The sequence below is a fragment of the Physella acuta genome, unplaced genomic scaffold (assembly GCF_028476545.2).
Source record: "Physella acuta isolate Inbredline_101_S28 unplaced genomic scaffold, ASM2847654v3 ptg000811l, whole genome shotgun sequence".
In the NCBI taxonomy this organism is placed as follows: domain Eukaryota; kingdom Metazoa; phylum Mollusca; class Gastropoda; family Physidae; genus Physella; species Physella acuta.
The window spans coordinates 999-26175 of record NW_026732329.1 but is presented as its reverse complement, the minus strand read 5'-3'; the positions used below and the strand labels follow the sequence as shown (position 1 = coordinate 26175).

General features: G+C 32.3%; 3 protein-coding genes across 4 annotated transcripts in view; 1 reads left to right on the top strand and 2 right to left on the bottom strand.

The window, feature by feature from the left end:
• Positions 1–1843, bottom strand: part of LOC131951411 (uncharacterized) — a 40385-nt gene extending 38542 nt beyond the window's left edge. The window contains exon 1 of the mRNA XM_059313816.1: positions 1651–1843. The gene's annotated coding sequence lies outside the window, so the exon portion shown is untranslated. The remainder of the gene's footprint in view (positions 1–1650) is intronic.
• A 1357-nt stretch (positions 1844–3200) lies between these two features.
• LOC131951406 (exocyst complex component 5) lies at positions 3201–14454 on the bottom strand. Its single transcript, XM_059313809.1, has 19 exons — positions 14236–14454; positions 11447–11596; positions 10830–10922; positions 10463–10660; positions 10260–10327; positions 9012–9040; positions 8584–8693; positions 8020–8064; positions 7712–7852; positions 7515–7591; positions 7283–7408; positions 6925–7020; positions 6686–6842; positions 6478–6586; positions 6229–6352; positions 5883–6078; positions 5480–5636; positions 5044–5207; positions 3201–4726 (listed from the first exon to the last, which is right to left on the bottom strand). Exons 1-19 carry the CDS (start codon positions 14257–14259, stop codon positions 4640–4642), a joined length of 2151 nt encoding a protein of 716 aa, XP_059169792.1. The 5' UTR covers positions 14260–14454; the 3' UTR covers positions 3201–4639.
• Positions 14455–16094: 1640 nt separating this feature from the next.
• LOC131951408 (WD repeat-containing protein 43) lies at positions 16095–23535 on the top strand. Of its 2 annotated transcripts, none has more exons than XM_059313813.1 (17): positions 16095–16322; positions 17497–17646; positions 17959–18080; positions 18273–18390; positions 19094–19212; positions 19326–19428; positions 19537–19601; positions 19717–19882; positions 19985–20065; positions 20157–20273; positions 20379–20516; positions 20610–20728; positions 20846–20909; positions 21216–21329; positions 21564–21624; positions 22477–22535; positions 22741–23535. In XM_059313813.1, exons 1-17 carry the CDS (start codon positions 16140–16142, stop codon positions 22774–22776), a joined length of 1815 nt encoding a protein of 604 aa, XP_059169796.1. In that variant the 5' UTR covers positions 16095–16139; the 3' UTR covers positions 22777–23535. The 2 variants fall into 2 exon arrangements, with proteins under 2 accessions (XP_059169796.1, XP_059169795.1); XM_059313812.1 differs by having other exon boundaries at positions 16097–16328.
• The last annotated feature ends 1642 nt before the right edge of the window (positions 23536–25177 follow it).

Sequence of the window (25177 nt, the reverse complement as noted above, 5' to 3'; positions counted from 1 at the left end):
TATAATGATGGGAAAAAATGACCCCCCCCCCACCCATGAGACGATCGTGGCTACGCCACTGGTCGGTAATACTTAAATGTGTTGGGGGAAATCCCATCCAACATTACAATGAGAAACGAAGATGAAGAAAGACTGTAAAAAAAATGTTTCATCCAGTTAACAAAATAGTAGAGGAGACGGGAGATACCAAACCTAAAATGTTAACTGGTTGGAGTGCAATGGAGGTGACACCCGACACCCTCAGTTACCGCCCAAACTATTGTCACCACCGAGTTTAACTGCGGTAACTCATCTTCAATGAAGTAAACTCGCGGCGTCTCGGTAAAGCTTACAGCACGGTGGGACCATTTTTCGGCCTCTAGCACCAATACCATGAACGGCCTTTAGCAGTGTTTGTGTTCCAAACTATCAGATCGAACCAACGCGAGTGAACTCAGCCAACTGGATAAAGTAATCTAGCTTTTTAATCTGGTGTCATCCCTAACCAGTGTCTCTTTCACTCTCCTAGACAATCATCCCTGCCCACTCTTTAAGATTTGGAATTCAGAAAAGATACAGCGAAACAGAACGATATGTGTCATAGGGCACCCCCCCCCCCCGGCACCCCCCCACCCCCCCCCCCCCCCCCACAACCCTCACACCTCATCCATCCACACACTTTCTCTCTGCGTATTTAACTATTAGCAGTTGAATTTGAATTGTTGCCTTGTTATCTTCCCGCGTCGGATGGTGTCAGTTTGTTATTACTAATGTAAAGTATTAATTTGACTGCATGAAAATATTTTTTTCAGTTAACTTTGCGATTTTTTGTTGCCTCCCCTCTCCGACAGGTGTCATAAGGTCAACCTAAAAAAAAAAAGTCCTTTTATGCTGAGACCTTTTTTAGTGCAAGCTGACTTTAAAATATTGTACTGGTGGCCAGGGGCGTAGCGAGGGGGGGCGGGGGGTTCGGACCGCACCGGGTGACACCATTTAGGGGGGTGACACCAAGGCAAAAAATAGCAAAATATATGGAGAAAAAGTTGAAGGGGGTGCAAATCGAAAGTTTGAGGAGGGTGCAAATCGAAAACTTGAGGGGGGTGCAAATCGAAAGTTTGAGGGGGGGGGGGGTGCAAATCGAAAATTTGAAAGTTTGTCCCCGGGAAGGGTCGCTACGCCTCTGCGGGGTGACACCATTAAGTGCCGCACCGGGTGACACCCGACCTCGCTACGCCACTGCTGGTGGCTACTCCATCAAATCCTGCAGAAGTCAAGTTTTACTTGGGTTTGTTATAATGCCGATACAATTCAAACGAAGTCAGAACTACATGGGAACTTGCACAAACAGTGGCCCACTTAGTAGAAAATGTATTGAAATCTGCTGTAAATGTTGTTACATGTGTTTGGTCACATTTGTTTCCACGTTACAAGTTTATATAACACAACTGACAAAGAGAGATGCATGTTTCAATTTTGTTCATTAAAGATCGCGGACAAAAATCTGCTTAAATTAAGTTTGAGGGTCTGTTAAAATATCAGATTCAAAACAATAAATTGTTTTAAAATAAATGAAACAGTTAAAATACGTGTCTTCTACCCTAAAACAAAGTAGTGTAGTGTGTGGTTTTAAAAAAATCATGAAGTTTAAGACATTACCATAGCTCTGATTACCTTTAATGAACGTAATATGATCCACAGCGTAACACTTTGATTGGTTAAGGCTAATAACGAATATATCGCAGAAAACTGGACAGCGGGCGGTTTGAGCGTAATGTAACCGATGTTCCACGGCTCACTTTGAGCAGACGACCATGCCACGAGTTCGTATGGACATTTGCCGCCAGACGAGGCTCACACTCGCTGAATTGATTTTAACCATCGAAGACTAAACGTTGTTACCTCCCCCTTCCCCCGTTGTAGCCATACCCCACCCCTCCCCTCCCCCCATTGCCATCTTTAAAGCCCTTTGAATATTAATTGTTATTGCCCATAACAACTGTCCATAAAACGCCAGCTCACGTTATGTTACAACACTTCAATTAATATGGGACATTGCATTTGTTCATAGGGACTAAAATTTATAAATATAAACAATAAACATGCCATACGGTTTTTATGTTGATTGAGTTAATGGGCTACACAATTTAAAATAGCAACTATGATGGGCTACACGATATAAGACAGCAACGTATGTTTGTTTCGTACTTACATCTCATCACGCTCGTTTGTTCTTTTGTTTTTTAATTTACCCAAAATTAAGTTTTAACGGTAAGATTATATGAATGAATAATACAAGGGAGTTAATTTATAAATCCATAAAGTAAAGTTCCTTTTCGATCGGTCTTGCCAAGGTCACACAAATCCTTAAACCAACCAATTATTCAGTAAAATTCCCTTGCATCAGTGGCTTAGGCAGGAGGGGGGAGTAGGGGGGTCATAACCCTCCCCATAGAACCCTCGGTATATATATATATAAAGTATGAGGGGGGGGTGCAGATCGAAAGTTTGAGGGAAGTGCAAATCGAAAGTTTGACCCCGGGTAAAAATTGGAACCCCCCCCCCCTTGAGACGATCCTGGCTACGCCACTGCCTTACATTAATAATATCTGAAAACGTAAAAGGCCTTCACAGACAAACTTACAACAAGGTGACAGATATTGTAACAAAAAGTTTTTAATTTTTAAATTATTTATTTTATATTGGTAACATTGCTACATTATATGATACAAGTATCGCAAACCATACACCTTTCACCCATAAATAAACATTTCCTATACACATGTATCCTCTGGCAGACAAAAGTTTAGCACAAAAAAAAAAAGTAAGCATTCACTGCAGAACTAATGTGCTAAGTTGCCACAAACTTGTATCATTACAACATACAATTTTGGAATGAAATGGTACAAGACAAACAAAATATTGCACTAGACTGACTACAGCAACAGCTTTGACAGGCAAGAAAAATTATTTAACATTTAAAATTATATTACATAACTTGAAGTGTATAAACTGTTTAATAAGTGTTAAGTAATGTGTCTTATTTATATCTTGAATTAATTGTCAATAATTTTTTTTAATGTTTACATAAAAAGAAGCAAATTAGTATCTTCCATCTTAAAGGGAATACACATTTTATATCCTCTCTATATTTGACTCTTTGTTTTAATATTTTATCTTAATTACAATCATTTTTCTCAGGCACAAGTTTTTCTTGACAGGCAAGAAAAATTATTTAACATTTAAAATTATATTACATAACTTGAAGTGTATAAACTGTTTAATAAGTGTTAAGTAATGTGTCTTATTTATATCTTGAATTAATTGTCAATAATTTTTTTTAATGTTTACATAAAAAGAAGCAAATTAGTATCTTCCATCTTAAAGGGAATACACATTTTATATCCTCTCTATATTTGACTCTTTGTTTTAATATTTTATCTTAATTACAATCATTTTTCTCAGGCACAAGTTTTTTCTCTAAATTTTATTATATACTAAAACCATTTTGAAAGCATAAAATTCCTTAATTTGATTAGTAGTTATTACAAGTTAATGGTAAGTTTTTAAGTCCTGATCTCAAGGCTGCTGGATTTCATGAGCAAGTTGACTACTGATTTATTATGAATTATCTCCCTTTGATCTTTCCAATCCCTCCGCTGGATAGAAATGTTCAACATTGTTTCACTATCTAAAATATGGCACCCTAAACAGATGACTTAAGGCACAACATCCTGGTTGGAATCAAGTAATGGCTTTACCTGAGGTTAGTACTTAAGTAGTAGGTAAAGTATTCTTTCAGGCCTAACTGTCCCAGAGGTAGTTGAAGTAGAGTTAACTATATCTTTTAATTCACCGTATGAAGCAATTGAGTGATAAGCACTCTGCCCAGCTTCCAGCAACAAATTCCACTCCATTTATTTATGTTAGGTTTTAATTTAATTTATACCATTCCATATTTCATTAAATACATGCATTTTATTTTGAATTACAATGTTTTCTACAGCAGTTTATAGGTAATCTTAATATTTGATATTTCAGGAGTTTTTATATCTATTTTTAGGATTTAACCTTTCATACTTTCTACTTTACATGAGTATTTCACATTTGGTGTGACCACTGATGGTTGTATCAATACAAAGGTGCTATAAAGTATAGTGTGCATAATTTAATACTCAGCATAAGCCTGTAACCAGAAAGAAAGGAATATTGATCACTCTATAGTTTGATCGATAGGAAAATGTTCCACTGGATAACTGCTCATAAATTTGATACAGCTTTTTTATGCTGTTTTATTAAATTTCAATTATTATGTATGCAAACCCAAATTGTATTTTTTTTTTACTATTTATGCTTCCAAAGTATTTTTAACATAATAAAAAATTATTTTCAAAACTGACTAAAGTTAAATTACCTTAAGATATTTTTTTTAAAACCCCAAAAAATATGTATTGAATGACTTTGAAAATCTTAGTCTAAGGTTATAAGTGCATAATTTTATAAGCCTAATTTTAAAAAGCCATTGTATTTCTGCTTCTAAATATAGTTTAAAAAATAAAAAAACTGCTTTTATTGTCAAGATAATGTTGAAATATTGTGAGAGTTAAAAAAAAAAATTTCAATTTTTTTCTGCAAAATAATTAATTAATTATACCTAAAATGATTATTTCAGCCGTGTAGAAATCTTGGCTGTACGATAATCTGCTCGGAGCTGCACAAAATTTTGGATTATGGTTTCATCCAGGTCAGCCTGAAAACACAGAAAATTATTGAAAGGATAATGTGCATGTTGACAAGCTTTATTAATAGACATTACAGTCACATTATTGGCTAAAATGTTATAGTGTAAGGAACCGTTTTACAGTCACAGAATTGGATACAGTTTAATAGTGTAAGGAGCCACATTACAGTCATAGAATTGGATACAGTTTAATAGTGTAAAGAGCTACTTTACAGTCACAGAATTGGATAGTTTGATAGAGTAAGGAGCTACTTTAAAGCACACAGAATTTCAATGCAACCATGTAATTGAGCAGCTAACGAGCCAGGAACACATTCCACACTTACCAATTGTTCCCCGCTGCAAACAACTTTGATGTTCTCTGGCACCACAACCAGCAAGTTGCACAGGGCATGGAGGTGCTCAAACAGTTGGGTCACTAGTGGTATCTTGATTTCTTCTTTCACTAATTTTCTGTACTCATTGACATCACAGATAACTAACATGGCGCCTGGAAAAAAGAAGTAATTATAGGAAAAATTAAGCTAAATGTCATCATAAGGGTATTACAAAGTAATATTTACATTTTAACAGCAGTTATGTTTTTAGTTAGACTTTAAACAGTATGAGACCAAAAATTCTATTACAGATAGCATTGCAAGTAAACTTTTGTTCATTGTAAAAAAAATTAATGTGATTTTTGTGCACGATTACAAGACTTTCTCTATACTTCGTATATACAAGAAAGTAAAAAGTGTATGAGAAAATTAATTTTTTAATTACCTATAGAATTGTAAGAAAACTGGGTAAGGTGTTCATAGGCTAGTCTATGGAATCTCTGCCCAAGGGTCCCTAACACGACTTCAACATTTTTACCATCCAGGCTGTTCTTGATTTCCTTCACTTGACCTGCTAGGAACTTTGTTACATTGGTGGCTGCCTGGCAACAGAAAAATTCAAGTTTTTTTAACTAACATTTTGAAAGTAATAAAAAATTTAAAATGTGAAGTTTTAACTAACATTTTGAAAGTGATAGCATAAAGAAATTTTTGTTTTCTTGCATAATTCTTTAGAGAACAAATTCAATATTTTTATTTTAGAAGCTAACAAGAATGTCTTATACTAGAGAACTAACTTAATAGCAAACCTTATTCCTGTAACCCGATAGCACTAATTAAAGACTTACTGGTGACAGTAAATGCATTGGAGCATCTTCAGACTCTGGCCTAAAGTCTGTTTTCTTCTGTTCTGTGTTAAAAATGTGTCTGATCCAACCAATGATAGCACTAATTGACCTGTCTAGGCCGGTGTCAATCTTTGCCTCCATTGCTTCTCTCAACTCTCGTTTCCTCTTCATACAAAAGCCATGGTGCTGTGATGACCTAGGAATATATTTTTGTACTTAAAAATTGTAGGTAACATGAAGAAAATGTCCAAAACTTCAACAGAAAAAAATTATTTTTAATTTAAATAATTTTTGTTTAAAAAATGTAGTATATTTCTATAATAATGTATGAGGACAGATGACTCACATAACTAGTGGTATGAAGCTGTCTGTGAATTGCTTCTCAAACAAGTGAAACAGTGTGTTTGCCTGACTGACCACGTCAAAGAAGTAGATCTCTGGTTCTAGCTTAGGTTCAGCTGGAGGAATGCCTATTTAAAAAAGTCATTTTAAATTTATACAAGCTTTTATTAAATAAATGTAGTAAAGAGAAATGTTTTAAATTTTTTTAATTTATTTCATTAATGAAATTAAAAGACAATTTAAAATGTCACACCTAAGAGCCCCATCTCTACAGCATAATCAATGTGTTCTACAACTAGATACTGGATCAAAACCTCAAAAATTTTGATTGCATTTGAGGCTAGATCTGAAGAACTGGAAAGCTGAAAGAAACATTTTAAAATTGAAATATGAACCCTTCAAAAATATTTATGAGAAGTTAAAAAACATTACAGGAAATCAATAGCTGTGAATTTACTTACAGTATGACAACGTTTGAATGCATTCTTTGTATCTTGCAGAATGTTTATAGCAACTTCTTGAGAGAGGAATGTTTCACCACCAAAGTTTTCTATATTTTGGCCCCCCTTAGTTACTGTTCCTATTCTAGCCTGAATATCTCGTTTTAATTCATAGATCCTGGTTGAAAAATTAAGTAATTACATTACATATACATATGTATGATGAACCAATTAGTTAGGAATAAATAAATTTTACTAACCCTCCAGTTTGTATCTGACGTTTCACGTGATCTTTCTTTTCATAATAGTGCTGCAGGACAATTGTGCAGTGCTCCTTAAGTGACTGAAGCTCAACACTGAAAAATTAAAGCTGATACAGCACAATTATAATAAAAATAAAAGCTGATATAGCACAATTATAATAAAAATAAAAGCTGATACAGCACAATCATAATAAAAATAAAAGCTGATATAGCACAATTATAATAAAAATAAAAGCTGATATAGCACAATTATAATAAAAATAACGCTTCAAATTTTAGTGCTTCTCATCTAAGTTTTTCATAAAGCCTAAAAATCAATATTGCCATAATTGAGAGTATAAAACTACTAAATTACTCAATATATTTTTCCAAATGTTGGGAGAAAATTGAGCGAGTAAGTTTGTTCAAGAATGTTGAGTCTCCAAGTTTGAATTCATGCTCAGAGCAAGCTTTTGCTAAATCCACAGTCAGTTTGGATGTCCTGGGAAGAAATATAAAGAATAATTACAAACCAAAGTTAATGGTTGTTTCATTATTATGGTGAATATTTAAAACATTAACTTCTCAGAGCAAAGAGAGTATTTTACCGTATGTACAGGTCAAATAAATTGTTGAGATAAACTTCAGGATCAGACTGGTTTTCTAGTCTTGATGCTACATGACCCTAGAAAAAAGACAGCACAAGAGGAAAGTAAAACTGTGCAATTTTTTTGTAAAGAATCTATATAAATAAGGCTCAGCACTTTTATAAAAATCAAATTACTAAATGTTTATAAACATTAACCTGTATGCTTCCAAGAAAAACATTCTGCACCAACTTGCTCATAACTGCATCTGAATTAGAGAACACAGCTTTTGCCAATTTGTTGGTCTCTACGCAGAGAGGAACGATGTCATCAAAGATGCTGCTGTGCTTAAACGCGCCCTAAAACATAATATAATCAGTCTAAGCATTTGATTGAACTGGTTCTTTCTTTCATTGTTAGATGCAATAAATTAGTGATATTTTTATAAAATTACTTTTAGCCTATCTGTCTGAGAATTAGAAAATTATATAGCAACCATATAAAAATAGAATTAAAATGTTTATACCTTTTGAGACTCTGTTATGAATACATCAATACAGTGTCCATAACTCTGAAAACAGTTGTTGAATTTACATTAAACCTTGGACAATTTGTTTAATATTTCTTTAATCATTAACTTCCTATATCTCATGGCATCACTGATGTGTCTTATCTTCAATCAACTGCCATGCAGAGTTTCTTCCAGGCATCTATTCAGGGGTCTCTCCCCCCCCCCCCTCCCCCCCCCCCCCCCGAATGAGATGGAATTTATATAGTAAACATACACTTTTACTAGTGTCCACCCCCCAAAAATCTCGTCCCCCCCCCCCCCTCCAGAGAAAAAAGTCTGGAAGAAACACTGCTGCCATGTAAGCATGTGATGTTAAAACAAATATTAGTTTTATAAAATAAAAATTGGTTATCACAAATGACTTTTGACTTGAAAATATACGTATTAAATTAAATATATTATCAAAATTAACGAAGGAAAGGCAATGTTTATTTCTATAGACCGAAAGTATTCTTATTTTGAAAGCTTAACTAATCTAACGTAAAATTTCTAGTTTAAAAATGTGATGGAATGTCTAACCTTAAAGTGCTGCAACAAATTAGTAATTTTGCGCATTTGTCTTCTATCACCAGCTTGTTGCCCTTTTCTGAACTCTTCAATTAGTTCTTTTTCTACTGCGTCATATTTTTCTGTTACAATTTTTTTTAAATTGTTAATAGTCCAGAAACACACTCTGGTATTTAAAATGTATAATGGTTATTTCTAAATAATTATTTTGGTCAAAGTAGATTTTAGAATCTATAAAGTCAAATACTTTCATGTTCATAGGATAACTAATTAAAGAGAATTTTAATCTCTTACTAGTAAAATAGTTACAGCTGATTAGAAAAGCTTTATCTATCATTTTTTAAATTAATCAATTTATTTACAATGGATTTTCTTTAAATTTCTTTCTTGCCAAGGAATTTTCAAATTTTGAATACCACTTTATATAGATACTTAGTTACCTGCAATCCTTTGTCTTGCAATGTCAAACCTAATTGAGATTAAAAACAATTATTAAAAACTAGAGAAAATCCGTAATAATACTTTAAAGAGAAGATAACCATAAACAGGGATGTGACCAGACCAGGAAAAAAAAATTAGGAAATTTTCTTCGGATAATAACTCAATATGTTTTATCTACCTTTTATCGCGGTTAAGCAGCTTCATATTGCAGTTAAGCAGCTTCATACTGTTACTGTACTAATTAATTATTTAATGAAGTTAATATTTTAAATACAAGAAGTTTATGATACTCTAAAATAACATTGAAAGTCTTGTCTAATTGCAATTTAATGTTTACCTTATAAACAACTTTTAAAAAATTACAATGTAACAAAAGTAGCAATTAAGTTTTATTTTACCATTGAGCTAATTTAAACTGAACTAATCTAGTGTAGATTCTAGATGTACTCCAGTTTTTAATTTTAAATAGGGGGCCTAATGCCTTATATTCTTTTCAAGATTGGATTGGTAAAAATATTTGTCTTCAACTGTAAAGATTAGTTATAATTTGAAAGTTTTAGGTTCATGTGATGAAAAAATGAAATGAATTTTGGCGGGTTAAAATACCGATAGATAAATTAGGCTATATCGATAGCTAAATTACCAGGCTTAAGAGATGTAAGATTCATTTGAATAACTGCATTATTTTAGGTTATTTTTCCCCTGTTTTTGATAAATAGTTAACTGAAAATAGCGGAAAATTTGGTCTAAAAAAATTTTGCTTTGAAAAATTCATAAGTCCGGCGAAATTTCGAATCTTAATCTACATTTAATCTTGATCTAGCACCGTCAGACCTAGCGCAATCGACCAATAAAAAAGAAATGCGCATATTCGAGGTTTCGTTTGACCTAAGTACAGTAGTTGTCGATTTAAATCTAAATACGAATAAGTGGAATGAGCATGTCGGCCCTTTCCGTAGAAGACATTTCCGTTTTTTTTCTCCTAATTTTTAAAACTTCGTTAAAAATCGACAAAAATTGAAAGTCGGCGGAAAAATTCGGTGAAAATTAAATCAGCGGAGGAAAATCGCAACTGATACGGAAAAATCGGATTTCCGCTAAAATTCGGAAAAGTCACATCCCTGCATAAAGTATTACAAATAGACATCTAATCACATTTAAAAATGAAAATGCTACTCTACACTATTTTACACAAATCATCATGTAGCACTAGTGACAAAAAAAATTGATATACAATCCCCACACACCTTCCACCAACAGGTAGCTCTAAAGCTATTAGGTGAAGCTTCTGTATAACATCAGCAGTCAGGTGCAGCTATAATATAAAAACATTTTTAAAACCCTTATCATAAAAAGTATTTAACAATCAAATAGGTTGGTATATTTGTTACCAAGAAACTACTGCACAATAAGATTTTGAAACATTATAGACAATGGGATGTCAAACAACCTGAAATGGGTCTATCAAAACAGGTGACTTGAGTGGTTCCTCTGTTAAAAATTCTCCCAAATAATGCATTAGTCTCTGGGCTTCTACAGCTCTAGCTCGAGGTGTGTTCACTCCTTCCAGCTGGTCACCAAGATGAACGACTTTTGTAGCCACGTATGAAATACGTTCATCTAATTTTTGAAAATCTGTGTACAATGTCTGAAATATTTTTTAATTTAAAAAAACTAAAGATCTTATGAGGAATAAATTACTCTGAAGAAATGTATTAATAATACTTGAAGCTAAAATATTCTCTTAATTTATTCAAAAGATTAAGGTTGATAACAGCGCTCATAAAACTAAAGAGAACCTGAAGTTAGACACACACCTGATTTTTTTTCTGCAACTCAGCAACCCTATTCCAGTGGCGTTTTTCTTCATCTTTACATTCAGATTCTAAATTATCTATTTTTCGTTGAACCTATAAAGTAGTTTTTAAAAAAAACAGATTACTAATAATAATAGCTGACATATGAGTAGTCCATTCCCTCAACTAGTTATTATACTTTGTTTACTTATCAATACAAAACATTCCTTTTCAGTAATTTGTATACACTAAAACCCACTGACTGCCAAATATCTCATGTTTATTTCACTGACTGGGCATACGATTGACACTTTCTCTTCACAGTTTAAAAAAAATAAGAGAACTCTAATTCATCAGCCATTTTATCAGGTCACTAAGGGTAACTTTATTGTGTTACTTTGGCTAACACTGTTCATCTAATATAATTTTTAAATTTAAAAAAAAAAAAAACATAATGTTTTTTGTTAGTAAAATAGCTGTAAAATTTAAGGAATATTTCTAAAACAATTTTTTTCAAGAGAAAATGCTGAAAACTATTTTTTTTAATGCATAATTTCTATAAAGTAAAGAAAATTTAGACAGTAGTATTAAAAAGGATACAGTTGAGCTCTAAATTTCTCATAGGCTAAATGATTTACCGAGCTGTTTTTCTCCTTTAATTCCCGTATCATCTTTTCAAAGGCTGTGTACAAAATCATGGGATCAAACTCTTCTGGGCTACTTCTTGCTGTTGCACCCATTGTTTTCCATGCTAAACGTTCAACAAATTCATGAACACTAAAGGGCTCCTGTGGAATAACACATGTTTTTAACAGTTAGTTGCAAACATGAAAATATCTTCTGGCTTCTTTTATGACTATATGATTGTAAATTTTAAAAATGCCTATAAAAACAGGAAATTACGTTTTCAAAAAAAAAATTATTTCTGTTAACTTCCTGAATCAGAGACTCCAAATAAACTATCAATGTAGCCTACACAGAATCTCTTTTAATTTCTTTAGTTTTTAAGCTTACTAAAATACTATAGGTCTAATAATAGATTAATACCTCACAACTCACCACTGTCACAAAATGCCAGACACACACTCCCCCCCCCCCCCCCCCAAAAAAAAGACATCACACCTCAGCCACAGCACTCCTCAAAATCGCAATTTAAATTCTACCAAAACAGCAATCCTTTTCTAGAATACTGAGGGAACTAGGTGTATTAATCAATTTCTATTGCAATCCACAAAAACCTGTGCTAAAATTCAGTTTCTAACATTACTTTTCAAAATGCTAAAGTGTGATGTCACAATATCTGAGCCCCCTCCCCTCATTGCATAATTATAACCCCTTTCTCCATAGGAGTTGGACATCACTTATGGATTCCAAAATTATTAGGTTAGTCTGTAGTGTAGTGAATTAAATCTAATAAGATTTAACTACATTAACTTTAAATGATTAGGCCTACTACTTTGAACTATTTCTTGTTACTTAAACTTGTATTTAAAACCAGTTGTGCCAGTTGGGTCTTGGTAAAATGCGAGAAGCTGAATGGCAAGGCAGTAAAATGCTAGAAGGGTGCAAAAACTGCCTGCCACGTGACATTTTTGTCTCACATTTTACCCCCAACCAAATGTAGGCTTGGTGTAGGTAAATTGCGTTGATACCTGAAATTTTTTTTCCTCACCCAAATTCCAACATGCCGATGATTTACATAAGCAACCTTTGAAGCTGACTTATATTTTTTAACACTTTATAAGTTGATATTGTTATAATGTAGCCACTCGCAGCAAATGTTATTTTACATCTAATGAATCTGGTGTTCCAATTTTTAATGCACCCAAAATTTGTTGAGGATTCAACAACTTCATTCTATTGTTTTAATTTTCAATCTTTTTAAATAATTGGTTTAGGGAAAAAAGTGATGTTGTCTACAATTCAGATAGCAATGTCTATGCTATTCGCCTACTAATATCTAAACTAATCTGAACTCAGTGACCCTTTGATTTTTTCCCCCTGACAAGAAAACATGAGCAGTGATTATAGGAGCAACAATGTTTAGAACTGGCATAATTTTGTTAAATTCTAGATCAAGACAAATAAAAAACAAACACAACACTAATGAAAGATCTACTTGTTTAGTTTATAGGCCTAACATTTCTTCATCCCTATCTCAAGAAAAAATCTTTATCGCAATGTGTGTCTCGCTGTATATACCCCTAATTCTGCAGGTATGACTTGAATTTTTCTTCTTGCATTTTACAGCTTTGCCATTTTGCATCTTACCAGTGTTTAAACTCAACTTACAAAATACAATGTCTTACACTACTCACTACTTTAACTGAGTACTTTTACACAGTCATCACAGTGTCTTACGGTACACTTCAGTATATTCTTACTGTTGTCACTAAGTCTCTCTCTATAGTTACTGTTAACTTATAGTATAATAAATAATTAAATGTACATCTATAATATAACTGTTGTGGTAGTGTGGCACCATAATCGCTATAGATTTTGGAACCATAAAAATAAACTTCAAACCATGCAGTGCTTTTCAATTTCATTGCATTGTCTAATAATAATGATCAGAGTAGGGTTTGTTTATATAACGACTTAAATTTATTTTATAGTTGCCACAGTTTTTACTCTTTCACCTAACGTGAAGAAAATATTAAATACTCGTACATTGCTAAAACGGTTCTATGAAAATAAATATATTTAGGGCCTAGGCCTATTGATTTAGGTGGTAATCTATCGTTTTGGGTACGTAAAATCGCCCGCGGCTATTAATGTACGAAAACGTTACCTCATTGTCAAGGCTGTAATAGAAGTATATTGTGATATGTTTGTGTCAAATATTATAGATAAATGAATAATAAACCTAAATCAATGGCTAAATATAATATATATCAATATAGGCCAGAAATTAACTTTAAACAGCTGTGTCTTCAAGTAAGATTTGCTATATAAACAGCAGCCATTTGTACAATAGAGAATCTCGCGCTATATGTCTATAAAAATAAAACTTTAACAAGATGGCTGCTATAGTAAATGAGCGTGGTTGCATCTGTTGGAAACATCGCTGGTGTTCATTTATTACTGAAAAGTTTTAATTCAATTGTTTAAAAACAGGTACATAAATGAAACAAGGAGACATTTTTGTATTTTTCAAAACATAAGTCCTCCTCAAAATGTGAAATAATTATTAAAATGTAAAGAGTCACCTGTTTTTCACATTACTAGTCGCGGCCGATTTTACGTACCTAAAACGATAGATTACCATTTAGTTAGGTTTATTATTCATTTATCTATAGGCCTAATATTTGACACAAATATAATAATATATCACAATATACTTCTATTAAAACCTTGACAATGAGGTAACTTTTTCGTACATTTTACGTAGGCCTACCTAAAACGACAGATTACCAGAATTTCTTACCTGTTCTAATTCTTCAACTGACATGTTGAAGAAAGTCCTTAGACTTAGAAAGATCTATTTATATATGAGTCTAGATAGATAGATCGATATAGTCTAGATTCTAGTCTAGACAGACCTGTTAGATCTTTTATCGGAAATTTAAACCAAATGACAAATGTGGATCTATTCTAGACAGACTAAGAATTTGATACTAACAAAAATAACGAAAGGAGGAAGTGGGCTGTTAAAAAAAAAAATAAACAAGTGGTCATACTAATTTACGTCCCTACTTAAAAATAACCTAGTGTACAGTTGTTTTAATTAATTTATTTTATTTGATTTATTTTTTTTATTTTTATTTTTTATTTTTTATTTTTTTTGTAGCTTGCATGACCGGTTACAATGATTGTTTTTATTTAAGTCTTTGGATGATGATAGAATCTATATATTTAAGGGCCAATAGTTCGACGTCAGTCACTGTGAATAAGTGTCTACATAAAGATCTGCAAGTGAAGTGTAAAAAAAGATAATTTAAAATTGTAGCCAATATAAGTATATATTATGATATTATATAATACGAGCCGACCCGCGGCGTATCATACGCCGCTATTTAGTTGTTTTATTTTCTACTTTTCAGTAATTCATAATTTGTGAATTCGACAGTACCAATGCTGCCACTGAAAATATTTGCTTTAAAACACTAAAAACCCTCCTTTCCCCCCCCCCTACCCCCCCCCTTAAAAGCAGCCTCCTCTTAGTTACCACCACTAAGTTTAAAATCGTTTCAAACTAAATTATCTGCCCCTAATAGTCGTCACTAAACCCGGCTCTACTATTGTAAACATTTAGCGTGAACCACAGCTCACCAGACCATGTGGGGGTGGGGGTGGTAGCGATATGTCTAGAGAGGAAGAGAGGGGGCTGCTAGTCGCGCTTACAACTTGGTGTTTTCTATGGTCTCCAAGAAGAGAATTATATATAGAGATTATAATACTCGTGAAAGGGGGTTACTATTATCTATATTGGGTTACACGGAGTTGAGATACAACTGCCTTTATTTTAGTTAAAAGTTTTGCTAAAATATTGCCATTGAAAATGGTTGTATTAATAGAAAGATACTGGCTATCTGACACTATTGTTTCTTTCAGGAAATCGACCATAAAAATTAAGTAATGCATTCTTTGAACTATTTTACCCACCATCACATCGTCACAAAAAGTTAGAACACCTAAAATGCTGTCGCATGTCATCCTATCCCCCACCCAAAAGTCCGAACTCTTCCCCTTCACCATAGGAGTGTGATATTTGTTAACGACCTGAGTAATTTCAAAATATTTCTAAACATAGCTTGCTAGTATAGGTTTAGTATAAATTTGCTTATAAATAACCAAAAATAAACCACCGAAGCTGTAAGATTTACTGTCAAACGGGCTATCGTTGTGTTTTAATAAAATTAATAAATATTTCCAAATGCCCATTGTAGTTTGAATTCCTAATAAACTTCAGTACATATACTTTTATATTCGATTACATTTATAATAGGCCTATATATAATAATATGGTAGATCTATAATGTTTTAAAATTGGAGCAACTAAGTATGTGTAAATCGAATGTTTCAGTCGTTATAAATAATTGTATGTTATGTAAATGTATGCTGTAGGCTGCAAGAATTAATATATTCGTTTTCATGTTTTCTATTTCATATTTGGTTATGAATTTTAGTCCCATATTCTTATAAAGGTAAATACCCTTTAATCAAATATAATTAGTTTTTCTTTTATTACATTTGGCACCATAGATGACAACAGTCAATATCGAAAATTAGGCTAGCCTACGCTATCTGAATCTTATTATTTTGTCTATAGGGCTCTTCCGCCAGAGAAGTTCTATTTTTTTTTATTCTACACGTGCAGTGTAAAACAAAATGGCCTCAACACACATCAGTAGCTTTTCAGATGATGGAGAATATTTCGCACATTCAAGTTCAGATGGTACTCTAAGAATATTTGAATGTGCGACTGGTATACTCAAACAAGAATACAGTTCTAGCTCTCATCTTTCAGCAACTACATCATCACTGACATGGAGTAGGCACCGAAAAGAATCTGTAAAAGTAACTATTTTAAAAAATAAAAATTTTAAAAATGTCAACCTGTGTACATTTTTTACCTTAACAAACACATTGTAACTGATTACTAATCTATCTACCTTATTAAGATTATATAGGTCTAGATCCAGTAGTCCCAATAATATGTAACTCTAGTGTATGCCAAGATTTTGTCTAGATCTAGATTCTACCAACATTTCCAATCATATTATTTTTTAAAATTTCATTATTTTCAGACCATAAAATTAAAATCTCCATCTGGTCTCTGATACTGTTGAGTGTGGTTCTGGATAATAGATATTCTAGTCTAGTTACTAGAACTAGAATAATTTAGATTTAGTAGATCTACTCTAGATTGTAAACCTTTTTATTTGGGTTATTGTATCGACTGTGTGCTGTAAAAATATGACACGAAAACTCCCATTAGGGATGATTAGGCCTACTAAATTACTTAGATCTACTGATACTGGGGACACAATATTTGCTTTTGCACATTAATAACCTTTTAAGTGATGGTAAATTTAGTAGATCTAGTTTGTAAACTTTTTTATTTTGGTTGTCGTATCAACTGTGTGCTGTAAAAATATGACACGAAAACTCCCATTGCTAAATTACTTAGATCTACTGATACTGGGGACACGATATTTGCTTTTGCACATCAATAACCTTTTAATTGATGGTAAATTAACCAGTTTAAAAAGCTCTTCTCCTGCAATTAGTTATGAAGTAGAATTGTTTTCTTTGTTTTCAAAGCTTTTGTCACTGTGTATTTGTGGTTCAAACACAATAAATGACAATTATTATTGTTCAAGAAAACAAGAGGATGATTATAGATACCGGTGTCTGGTAATGGAATCTTCTATAAAAAGGGGTGTTGGGTTGTTAGTAGTAATTGTAAACTAAAAAAAATTATCTAATTTAGTTTTGTCAGCACTGTTAAAAGTAGGCCTATGCCATTTCCAATTAACATGTAGGCCCCTATAGTCTACTGACAAAAACGAGAAAAACCATCGTGAAGTAGGCCTAATCAATATTATTTTTATTTTTTTGACAAACTAGTTGACATTTACTTAAAAGTATTTTATACACGGTAATCTTAAATTTGTAGAATTTTAGAATAAATGTTTCATTATGTAGGCCCTATGTGTATATATTATATAATTTTATTTTTCAGTCTTCACCGCCTAAAGCAAAGAAAAAAAGATTGAGCAAATCTTATGACGAGGAACATTTTGAAGATGGGCTAAAATTGATTGCTTTAGGTACAACTGCTGGTACTGTAAATCTATACAGCTTTGCCAAAGGATTACTTCACACAGAATTGGTTAGAATTGTTTTTCCTATTCATTTTTGTTTCACCTTAAATTAATAGAGTAGATATTTCTGGAAATCAAATTCTTAAATTGAGCAATGGTCAAGTGAAATACTTAGTGCATGCTGTTAATATTTTTGTTTTAAAATTATGAAACATAAATAAAAAGTGAATGACTTAAGCTTTATTTATCCCAATACATTTAGCTATAACTGTTGTATATAAATTACCCAGTGTTAGCTGCATATACAGACTACAATTCAAAAGCAATTTTGTATTTCTCATGATCAGCAAATTGAGGGTTGCATGCATTTTATTTAACAGACAGGTGGACATGTTTCAAGAGTAAATAATGCTTGTTGGCATCTTTCTAAACCTGAACTTTTTACCTGCTCAGAGGACCAGACTGTTGTACATTGGGACTTAAAGAAAGGAAAAGTTAGACAGTATGTAATCTGTGTTTGGTGTTTCAATTGCCAGTCTAGTAATATGAAAAAACGTAATCGCTGTATTAAAAATAATTGGCCCACGTTTACTAAAATACATATTGTCTGATGCTTATTTTTAAGTGTTTTTATGGATGTACTAAAAAAAATAACATATCTTTTCGTTCTAACAATAAACACTATCTTTTTAAGCAAATGGAAATGTGATACATCAAGCATTTACTCTGTGTGTCATTGTGCTGAACAGAGGCTACTCACAGCAAGTAATAATATCAAATTGTGGGACATAGAAACTAGAACTTTGTTGCAGGTTGGTAACAATTTATTTTAATGGTTTTGTTAAAAAGTGCTGTTTTATTGCAATAGTTCATTTCAAATATTTACATTATATTTAAAAAAATAAGAATATGCTGCCTCGTGTTTCTTGCACTTGTGGAAGAACTTAAAAGCAAATTGTGTCACTGGCAATCTATAATATGAAACTGAAAATTGAATCACCATAGGCATCTCCTCAAATCTTAGGTTTACGTTTTACAAGAGTCCCCTTTTTACTAGCTTTTTTTAAATAACTTACCTAAAATGGAGGAGTGGGTGGCAGTTTGAAAGCAGAAGAAAATGCAGGTTTAGATTTATGCGAATGTACTTCATTATCGAATTAGATCAGACCTTATGTAGTTATACTACCCAGTAATACAATACATTATTTTATGACCTGTTATTGAAAATTAAAGTAAGGCATCATTTTCATTGTACAATTATATAACTAATACTCTGTTATATGTGCCATCAATTAAAGTTTAAGTTGGGTGTTTTAATTCATTGTTACTAAGTCAACATGTTGTATTACTAAAGAACTGTCAATTAAGTATTATTTGAATTAAAAGTAATTGTTTATAAAAATGTATATCTAAATTTCAATGTTTACAATTTTAAATTTCTTTTAAATAAAATACATTTAAAGATTAGTGGTGCTGCTGATTATATATTAAAGTTAATTTCTATTAATGTTTCAGACCTTTACTGGGCACTCTTCTCCAATATTTCAACTTGAACCAGTTTGGCAAGGCCCAGAGAGTGATGATGCCAATTATGTATTGTCAGCAGCAGTTGATGATAGACACATCAGTGTTTGGTTAGTCAGCTTTTTTATGCATTTTCATTAGCAGATGATAGACAAATTCAGCATTTGAAGTATATATTCAGTGTTCTGGTCTTTGCTAATGCTAAAAAAAAATTCTTCTTTAGGAATTGCAGTGAATCTGTTAAAGATAAGAACTCCATAGCTTCATTTTCAGTTCCAGATGAGCCAGTTTCTATGTCATTATCAAAGCCTTCTTCGTTGTCACAGGTGAGATATGTGTCAACTTGAGATAAATTATTAAAATAGTTTAATTCATACTTTATCTTCTATAGACAACCATTCATTCATAACTCTTTTCTTCTTTGTATGTTATAGGAACTTGTTTTGGCAGTTATTACACGGAAAGGCATTGTATATATATTTCAACACATTTTAAATGGGTAAATATATTTTTAGATGTTTTTCTTACAAACCGATAATGTGCATATTTGAAAATTAAGTTTTATGTTTATTCTATGCTAGTTTTACTAAAATTGCAATAATTTTATGTTACAGTAAAAAGAAAAAACCATTAGTTTCTAAAGTTACTGTAAAGGCTGTCATGGGGGGTAGTGGTGATGCTTCAGACAAGTCGGATGTTCCTATTTTGGCCTCATGTTTAATTCCTGGTAATGTCACTGTGGCTTGTGGAAACCCCGTTCAACCCATTTTTGAGAAAGTTGTAAGTATTTTAGTTTAAAGAGGATAAAATATGGGTTGTTCTTTTGATGGTTGTTTTTTTTCTCATGATTTTTTAAACTATCACCTTCACTTCTCTCTCAAGGTGTATGATACTTCAAAACCAGAAGTTGTTATATCTCTAATGGCACCCGCTAAGACGTTAGTTAAAGATGAATATTCACAGGTATGATTAATGTGGATCTTTTATTCTGTGTTAAAATTGCAATTAAATTTTATATCGTTTTGCATTGGTTGTGTTTAAATATATTTTTCAGGTCAAACGCCCAGAAATATCAAAACATATGACAACGTTGATACCTGCAGATTCTCAGCCTTTGACTGCCACTAGAAATAAAGACAAGAATAGATTAAGGAGGACTTCTGTTTCAGAGGCAAGAAATTTATTTTTAATACTCTTTTTTTTTCCCAGTTAAAATAGATCATGTTTAGTAAAAGGGATATATAAAAAAAAAAATTTAATGTTTTTTTTTAATTAGTTAACAGTGGAAGAACGTCTTGCTGCAATGAGTACAGATACACCAAGTGAAGTAAATGTCAAGCAGCCACCTGTAGCAAATACATTAAGTAGGCTTTTGCAACAAGGTTTGCTAAGTGGAGATTCAAAAATTTTAACAGTACGTTGTGTTTATTTTTTTTCAACAGTTCACGTCTAATAAAAACCCAGTAGTTTTTCTGTTAAATCATACATTAACTTTTTTCTCTATTAGGGTGTCTTCCAGGAAACAAATGAAACTATTGTTAGGAACACAATTAAAAAGTTACCAGTATCTTGTATTATACCTCTTGTAAAAGAAATTGAAAAGGGGATGACAGGTCATTCACAACAGTAAGTTGTTTTTCCAAGCTCTCTTTCTGCATTGCATTTACTAAAAAGATTATGCACTAGTGTTAATAAATTATTAGACAATTGATAAAAAAATGTCAATCATATCCACTATTTCAGTGCATGGAGCTTGAGCAGATGGACCTCTTCACTAATATCTTGTCATACTTCATACATCTTGTCTGTAAGTGAATGTCTTTTATTTATTGAATAGATTAGTGAACTTACTTAAAAGTGTATGAAGTAGGTTCGGGCAGATGAGCGTCAACTTTAAAGATGTTCCAAAGTTTGATTTTGTAGGATGTCCTTGAGTGCACCCAGCTTTCATGGGTACCTGAAGTTAAGGAAATTAAAAGTGTATGGGAATGATGCTACCTACAATCCTTTCATATACAGAGGTTAAAGAAACAGTAATTCTATTCATCTAATACCATGGACCATTTTTATACCGATAAATAAAAGTATACATTTAGACCAATTTACTTTATAGGTTCCTGAGATAATAGCAACTATGAATAAACTGTACCAAACACTGATTTCAAGACAGAAGTTTTACCCTCAAATGCTGCAGTTAAAAGGAAGATTAGATCTTGTTAAGCAAGAGGTAAGTGCCTATGAATTTTTTGAAACCACTTACAAACATTCCTTAGGCACACATTTTTTCCCCGCGGAAGATGTTTTCTCCCCATCTCTCAAAATCCTTATGGTGTGACATAATTTATGGATATCCTTTTAATCAATTTTCAATGCATAAAACTGATTATGATGTGCTTCAACAAGCATATAATCTGCATTTAGATGTTTCATTGGTGTTTTTTTTTATGTTCTATATATTTAGAGACATTTAAGAGAAGAAGGTGAAGACACAACAACGGAACCATTGTTAGTTTATCAAGATGGTATGTTTTTTTATTTACTTATATGAATACTTTGTATCTGTAGTCTATTCAGTCTAATAGCTCCTGTTTACATAAGTTCAGCTTTAGTTCACACAAAAATTTCATCTGCTACTGTTCATCTCATTAAATCAAATAGAAACTTTCATTAACGAAACTTTGTTGCTTTACAAAATGTCCATTTTGGTGGACATCATTACCAAAGTGTCAGTTTTTAAGAGTAGGTCAGGCGGCACCCCACAGTTATAGCTGTAACGTGTTGCTTCAGGGTAGTCAGTCCTTTTTCTTCTTTTCGTGTCTTTTTATATCATTTTTGTAGCTTTTAACCCCTAAATTAGATTTAGAAAACATATGGCATGAATATCCTAATAGCATAAACTAACTACAATATTGAGGTTGGCATCTGGAGACATAAGTTAGATGATTATTTTTTTTAACTCAAAATCTTTCACTATGTATTACTACAAGGCTAGTGGGTTGTTATTCGTTTTTCAAATAAACACTACATTGTACTGCAATGAATGATCAAATACTTTAATTTGTGTTTGTAAACTGTTCCCATATATTGAACTTGAAGAAACTGATTCTAATAACAGAATTGTAATCAACTGGCATCAGAAAAAAATTAAGAACCCTATGCTGTAAGAGTTAAATATGTTTAATCCTAAAGCAAAAGGATGATGTGTTGCTAATATTCACTCTCCATACAGTTAGCTAGAAAATTATGGGGTTTATTTTTATATCTATTGGGTTTATTATGTACAAGTCCTCTAGATTTGTTGGGTGGTTTTATTCTTTTTTGGGAGTTTTTTTTTTTTTTTTTTTTTTTTTACATTTTTTTCTTTTAATTTTTAGAATCAGATTCAAGTGATTCGGACAGCATGGTGATTGATGGTACAGCCTTAGAATCTGATGTAAGTCTCATTAACATGGTTTTATATATACTCTGATTTTATATATGTACTCTGATTTTTAAAATCTTCACTATAGAGCACCAACAATGTCTAAGTTACGGTGTTGTCTTTGTTTTGCTTCAGTTTTATATTATTTATAACATGATTTTTAACTATACCACCTTACTGTTAAACTAAAAAAACTTTTCTTCCTCTTTTCATTTAGGAAAACTGGGAAGATATTTCTGATATGGAATCCTAGGTGTAGTCTACTATTGATCAAATCCAGATAGCATTTTTAAATAATATTGAGTATGTCAGCGTCTCAGTTTATCCCCGAAATTAACTAAAGTCTCCTATGTTAACTAATAGCAAGTTTTGTTGAAGAATCATTTACGGCTTTAGTTCTGTTTTTTTAAATTACTGAAAATCTTCAGTTAGGATTTAATGCTGCATTTAGACAATTGTCGTATTATTATAGTTATAAGATATACAAAATGCTGACATAATAAAGTATTTGAGAGATTGTTGAAATCACAGCCATGTGTGATAGTCATGTGTTCATGTATTTTAGCAAATGTGATGTAGGTATTAATGGAGCCTAAATTTTGTAACATTGACTAGTGTATAAAACTTCTTACTCTGGGCTTGAAAGAACTTTAGTCTTTTACATTTACATGGTTATGTATTGTATTTTAAAATTGAATGGGATTAGTTTGTTTTTTGACTAAATCCTAACTGAAATGAAGTCAAAAATATAATTATGCTGTTACTGTAGGTGTTACAGATTGTATAAAAAAATTCTTAGATCTAATTACGGTGTAATAATTGATCCTATGGTTTATGTTAGGTTCTGTCAAGCCCTTTGTTTTATCACGTGCATCATTACCAGACCAAGTTGGTTTTTTAAACTGTACAATACAAATAGAATTTGTTATGTAATAAGTTATTCAATTTGTGGCATTCTGAGAAATATGATGCATTTTGAGAAATTTGTAAATTAAAATACATTTCATATATGTGACAAGTGCTGTTATTTTTCATTGCTTGCAAAACAACTAAGCTTGTTGGATTTGACAAGGAAATGAATCATTAATAAACTGGCTGATTTTATTTGCCTTAATTTTCTCAATCTTAACATTTAGTTTTTGGATAATCAGTTTAACTGTCCCTAACTAAATGATGTCACAACTTGTGGAAGGATTGCAATGAAATTGAATTTTAGCCTATACTTACTTTATATGTAATTGTTCTAAAAGAGTATCAATGCCCCAAATCCAGACTCAAGATTCACTAAAATTTAGGTGATTTTTTAAAACCGTGCAAAAGTTTCTATGCTAAGAACTCAAGATTCTGCAATCGTTGATAACAAATTTGCTCATCTCAAGTAGTGAAAAAATGTTTTTAACTTTTTTTTTTGCCAACCTATAAAGTGACGTATCTGAAAAAGTAAAGTTCTCTTTCAAGCCTGACGTTCTGTGGGGAAAGTAGAGGTAACTTGTTTCAGTTACCTCAGCATATAAAGAGATAGGGTGGTCAACACTATGCCCAGCAGCCTTTACTTTCCCTAATGTGATGTAGGTACCCATCTACTGACTCGAACTCGAGAAGTCTAAGTGCTCTACAGCCAGGCCGTTCGGTCCTTTAAAAGTATTTGATACAAACTCAATCTTTTGAACTCAGCACATAATTTTTTTTCATATTGCATTGATTCCCATTTTGATTACATTAAAAAGCGAAGTATAAAACAAACTGCATTTTAAAAAATCACCAAAACGTTTCTGATAAAACTCCACATATGATAGTTCATTTCTTTAAAAATGTAGAGGAACAGCGGCTCTATGAGTTTAAGTAACCTGTATCAGTGTATACCAATAGTACGTTTAAAACACGTTTAATTAGAACAGTGCAGAGGTTAACAACCTCAGTAGAGCTGACTAGTGAAATATAGAATAACTATGGCTCTGAACGGTTAAATAGTCTTTGTGCCACATCATTTATAAACGATCCAATCGTGGCTGGAACAGTGCCGCATACAGTAAATATTTTTAGTCTTAAATATTTCTCTCTAGAACCAGAAGCGCATTTGAATTGAAAGTCAGAAAATTAATTTACAATGCATCGATCGGTATACCTATATGTTAAAAATATGTATTTAGCTGCTATTATCTGTCCCTAGAAAGGTACTTGATAATAATCATACTTTTGCTTGAGAGGCTGAAGGAGACCTTGGAGAATAAAATTAAGACATGAACTGGTAGGTTTTCACCAGAACGTATCATGTACTTGTCACTACACGCATAATTATTGAACAATCGCCTCTCTACATGACCTTTGTTGATTTTGAGAAGGCATTTGATAGTTGAGATTTTAGATAGAGATGTCGTTATGAAGTTGATGAACCACTATGGGATCCCTCCGAAATTCATCAATACCATCCATCTGCTCTGTAAAGACCAATTATCCACAAGCTGACTAACCCTTTTCCAGTTAAAAGAGGAGTATGTGAAGGCTGCACGCTTTTGTTAATGATCTTGATGATCATAAACTGGATGATGCGAAGAACAACCTCAGACCAAAAATATGGAATTCAGTGGACCCTCATTTAACAGCTGGAGAACCTAGATTTTGCGGACGATGTCTGCCTCTTCTAAAACTAAAAC

Bases quoted from the DNA above. Each gene is read 5' to 3' on its own strand.
- LOC131951408 (XM_059313812.1), top strand. From the start codon at position 16,140: ATGGCCTCAACACACATCAGTAGCTTTTCAGATGATGGAGAATATTTC. The intron at 18,391-19,093 runs GTTGGTAACAAT...TTAATGTTTCAG, and splicing joins AAACTAGAACTTTGTTGCAG to ACCTTTACTGGGCACTCTTC. The intron at 20,274-20,378 runs GCAAGAAATTTA...TTTTTTAATTAG, and splicing joins GGAGGACTTCTGTTTCAGAG to TTAACAGTGGAAGAACGTCT.
- LOC131951406 (XM_059313809.1), bottom strand. From the start codon at position 14,259: ATGTCAGTTGAAGAATTAGAACAG. The intron at 10,923-11,446 runs GTAAATCATTTA...ACTACTTTATAG, and splicing joins TAAAGGAGAAAAACAGCTCG to GTTCAACGAAAAATAGATAA. The intron at 4,727-5,043 runs GTAAGTGTGGAA...CTGTGTTTTCAG, and splicing joins TTTGCAGCGGGGAACAATTG to GCTGACCTGGATGAAACCAT.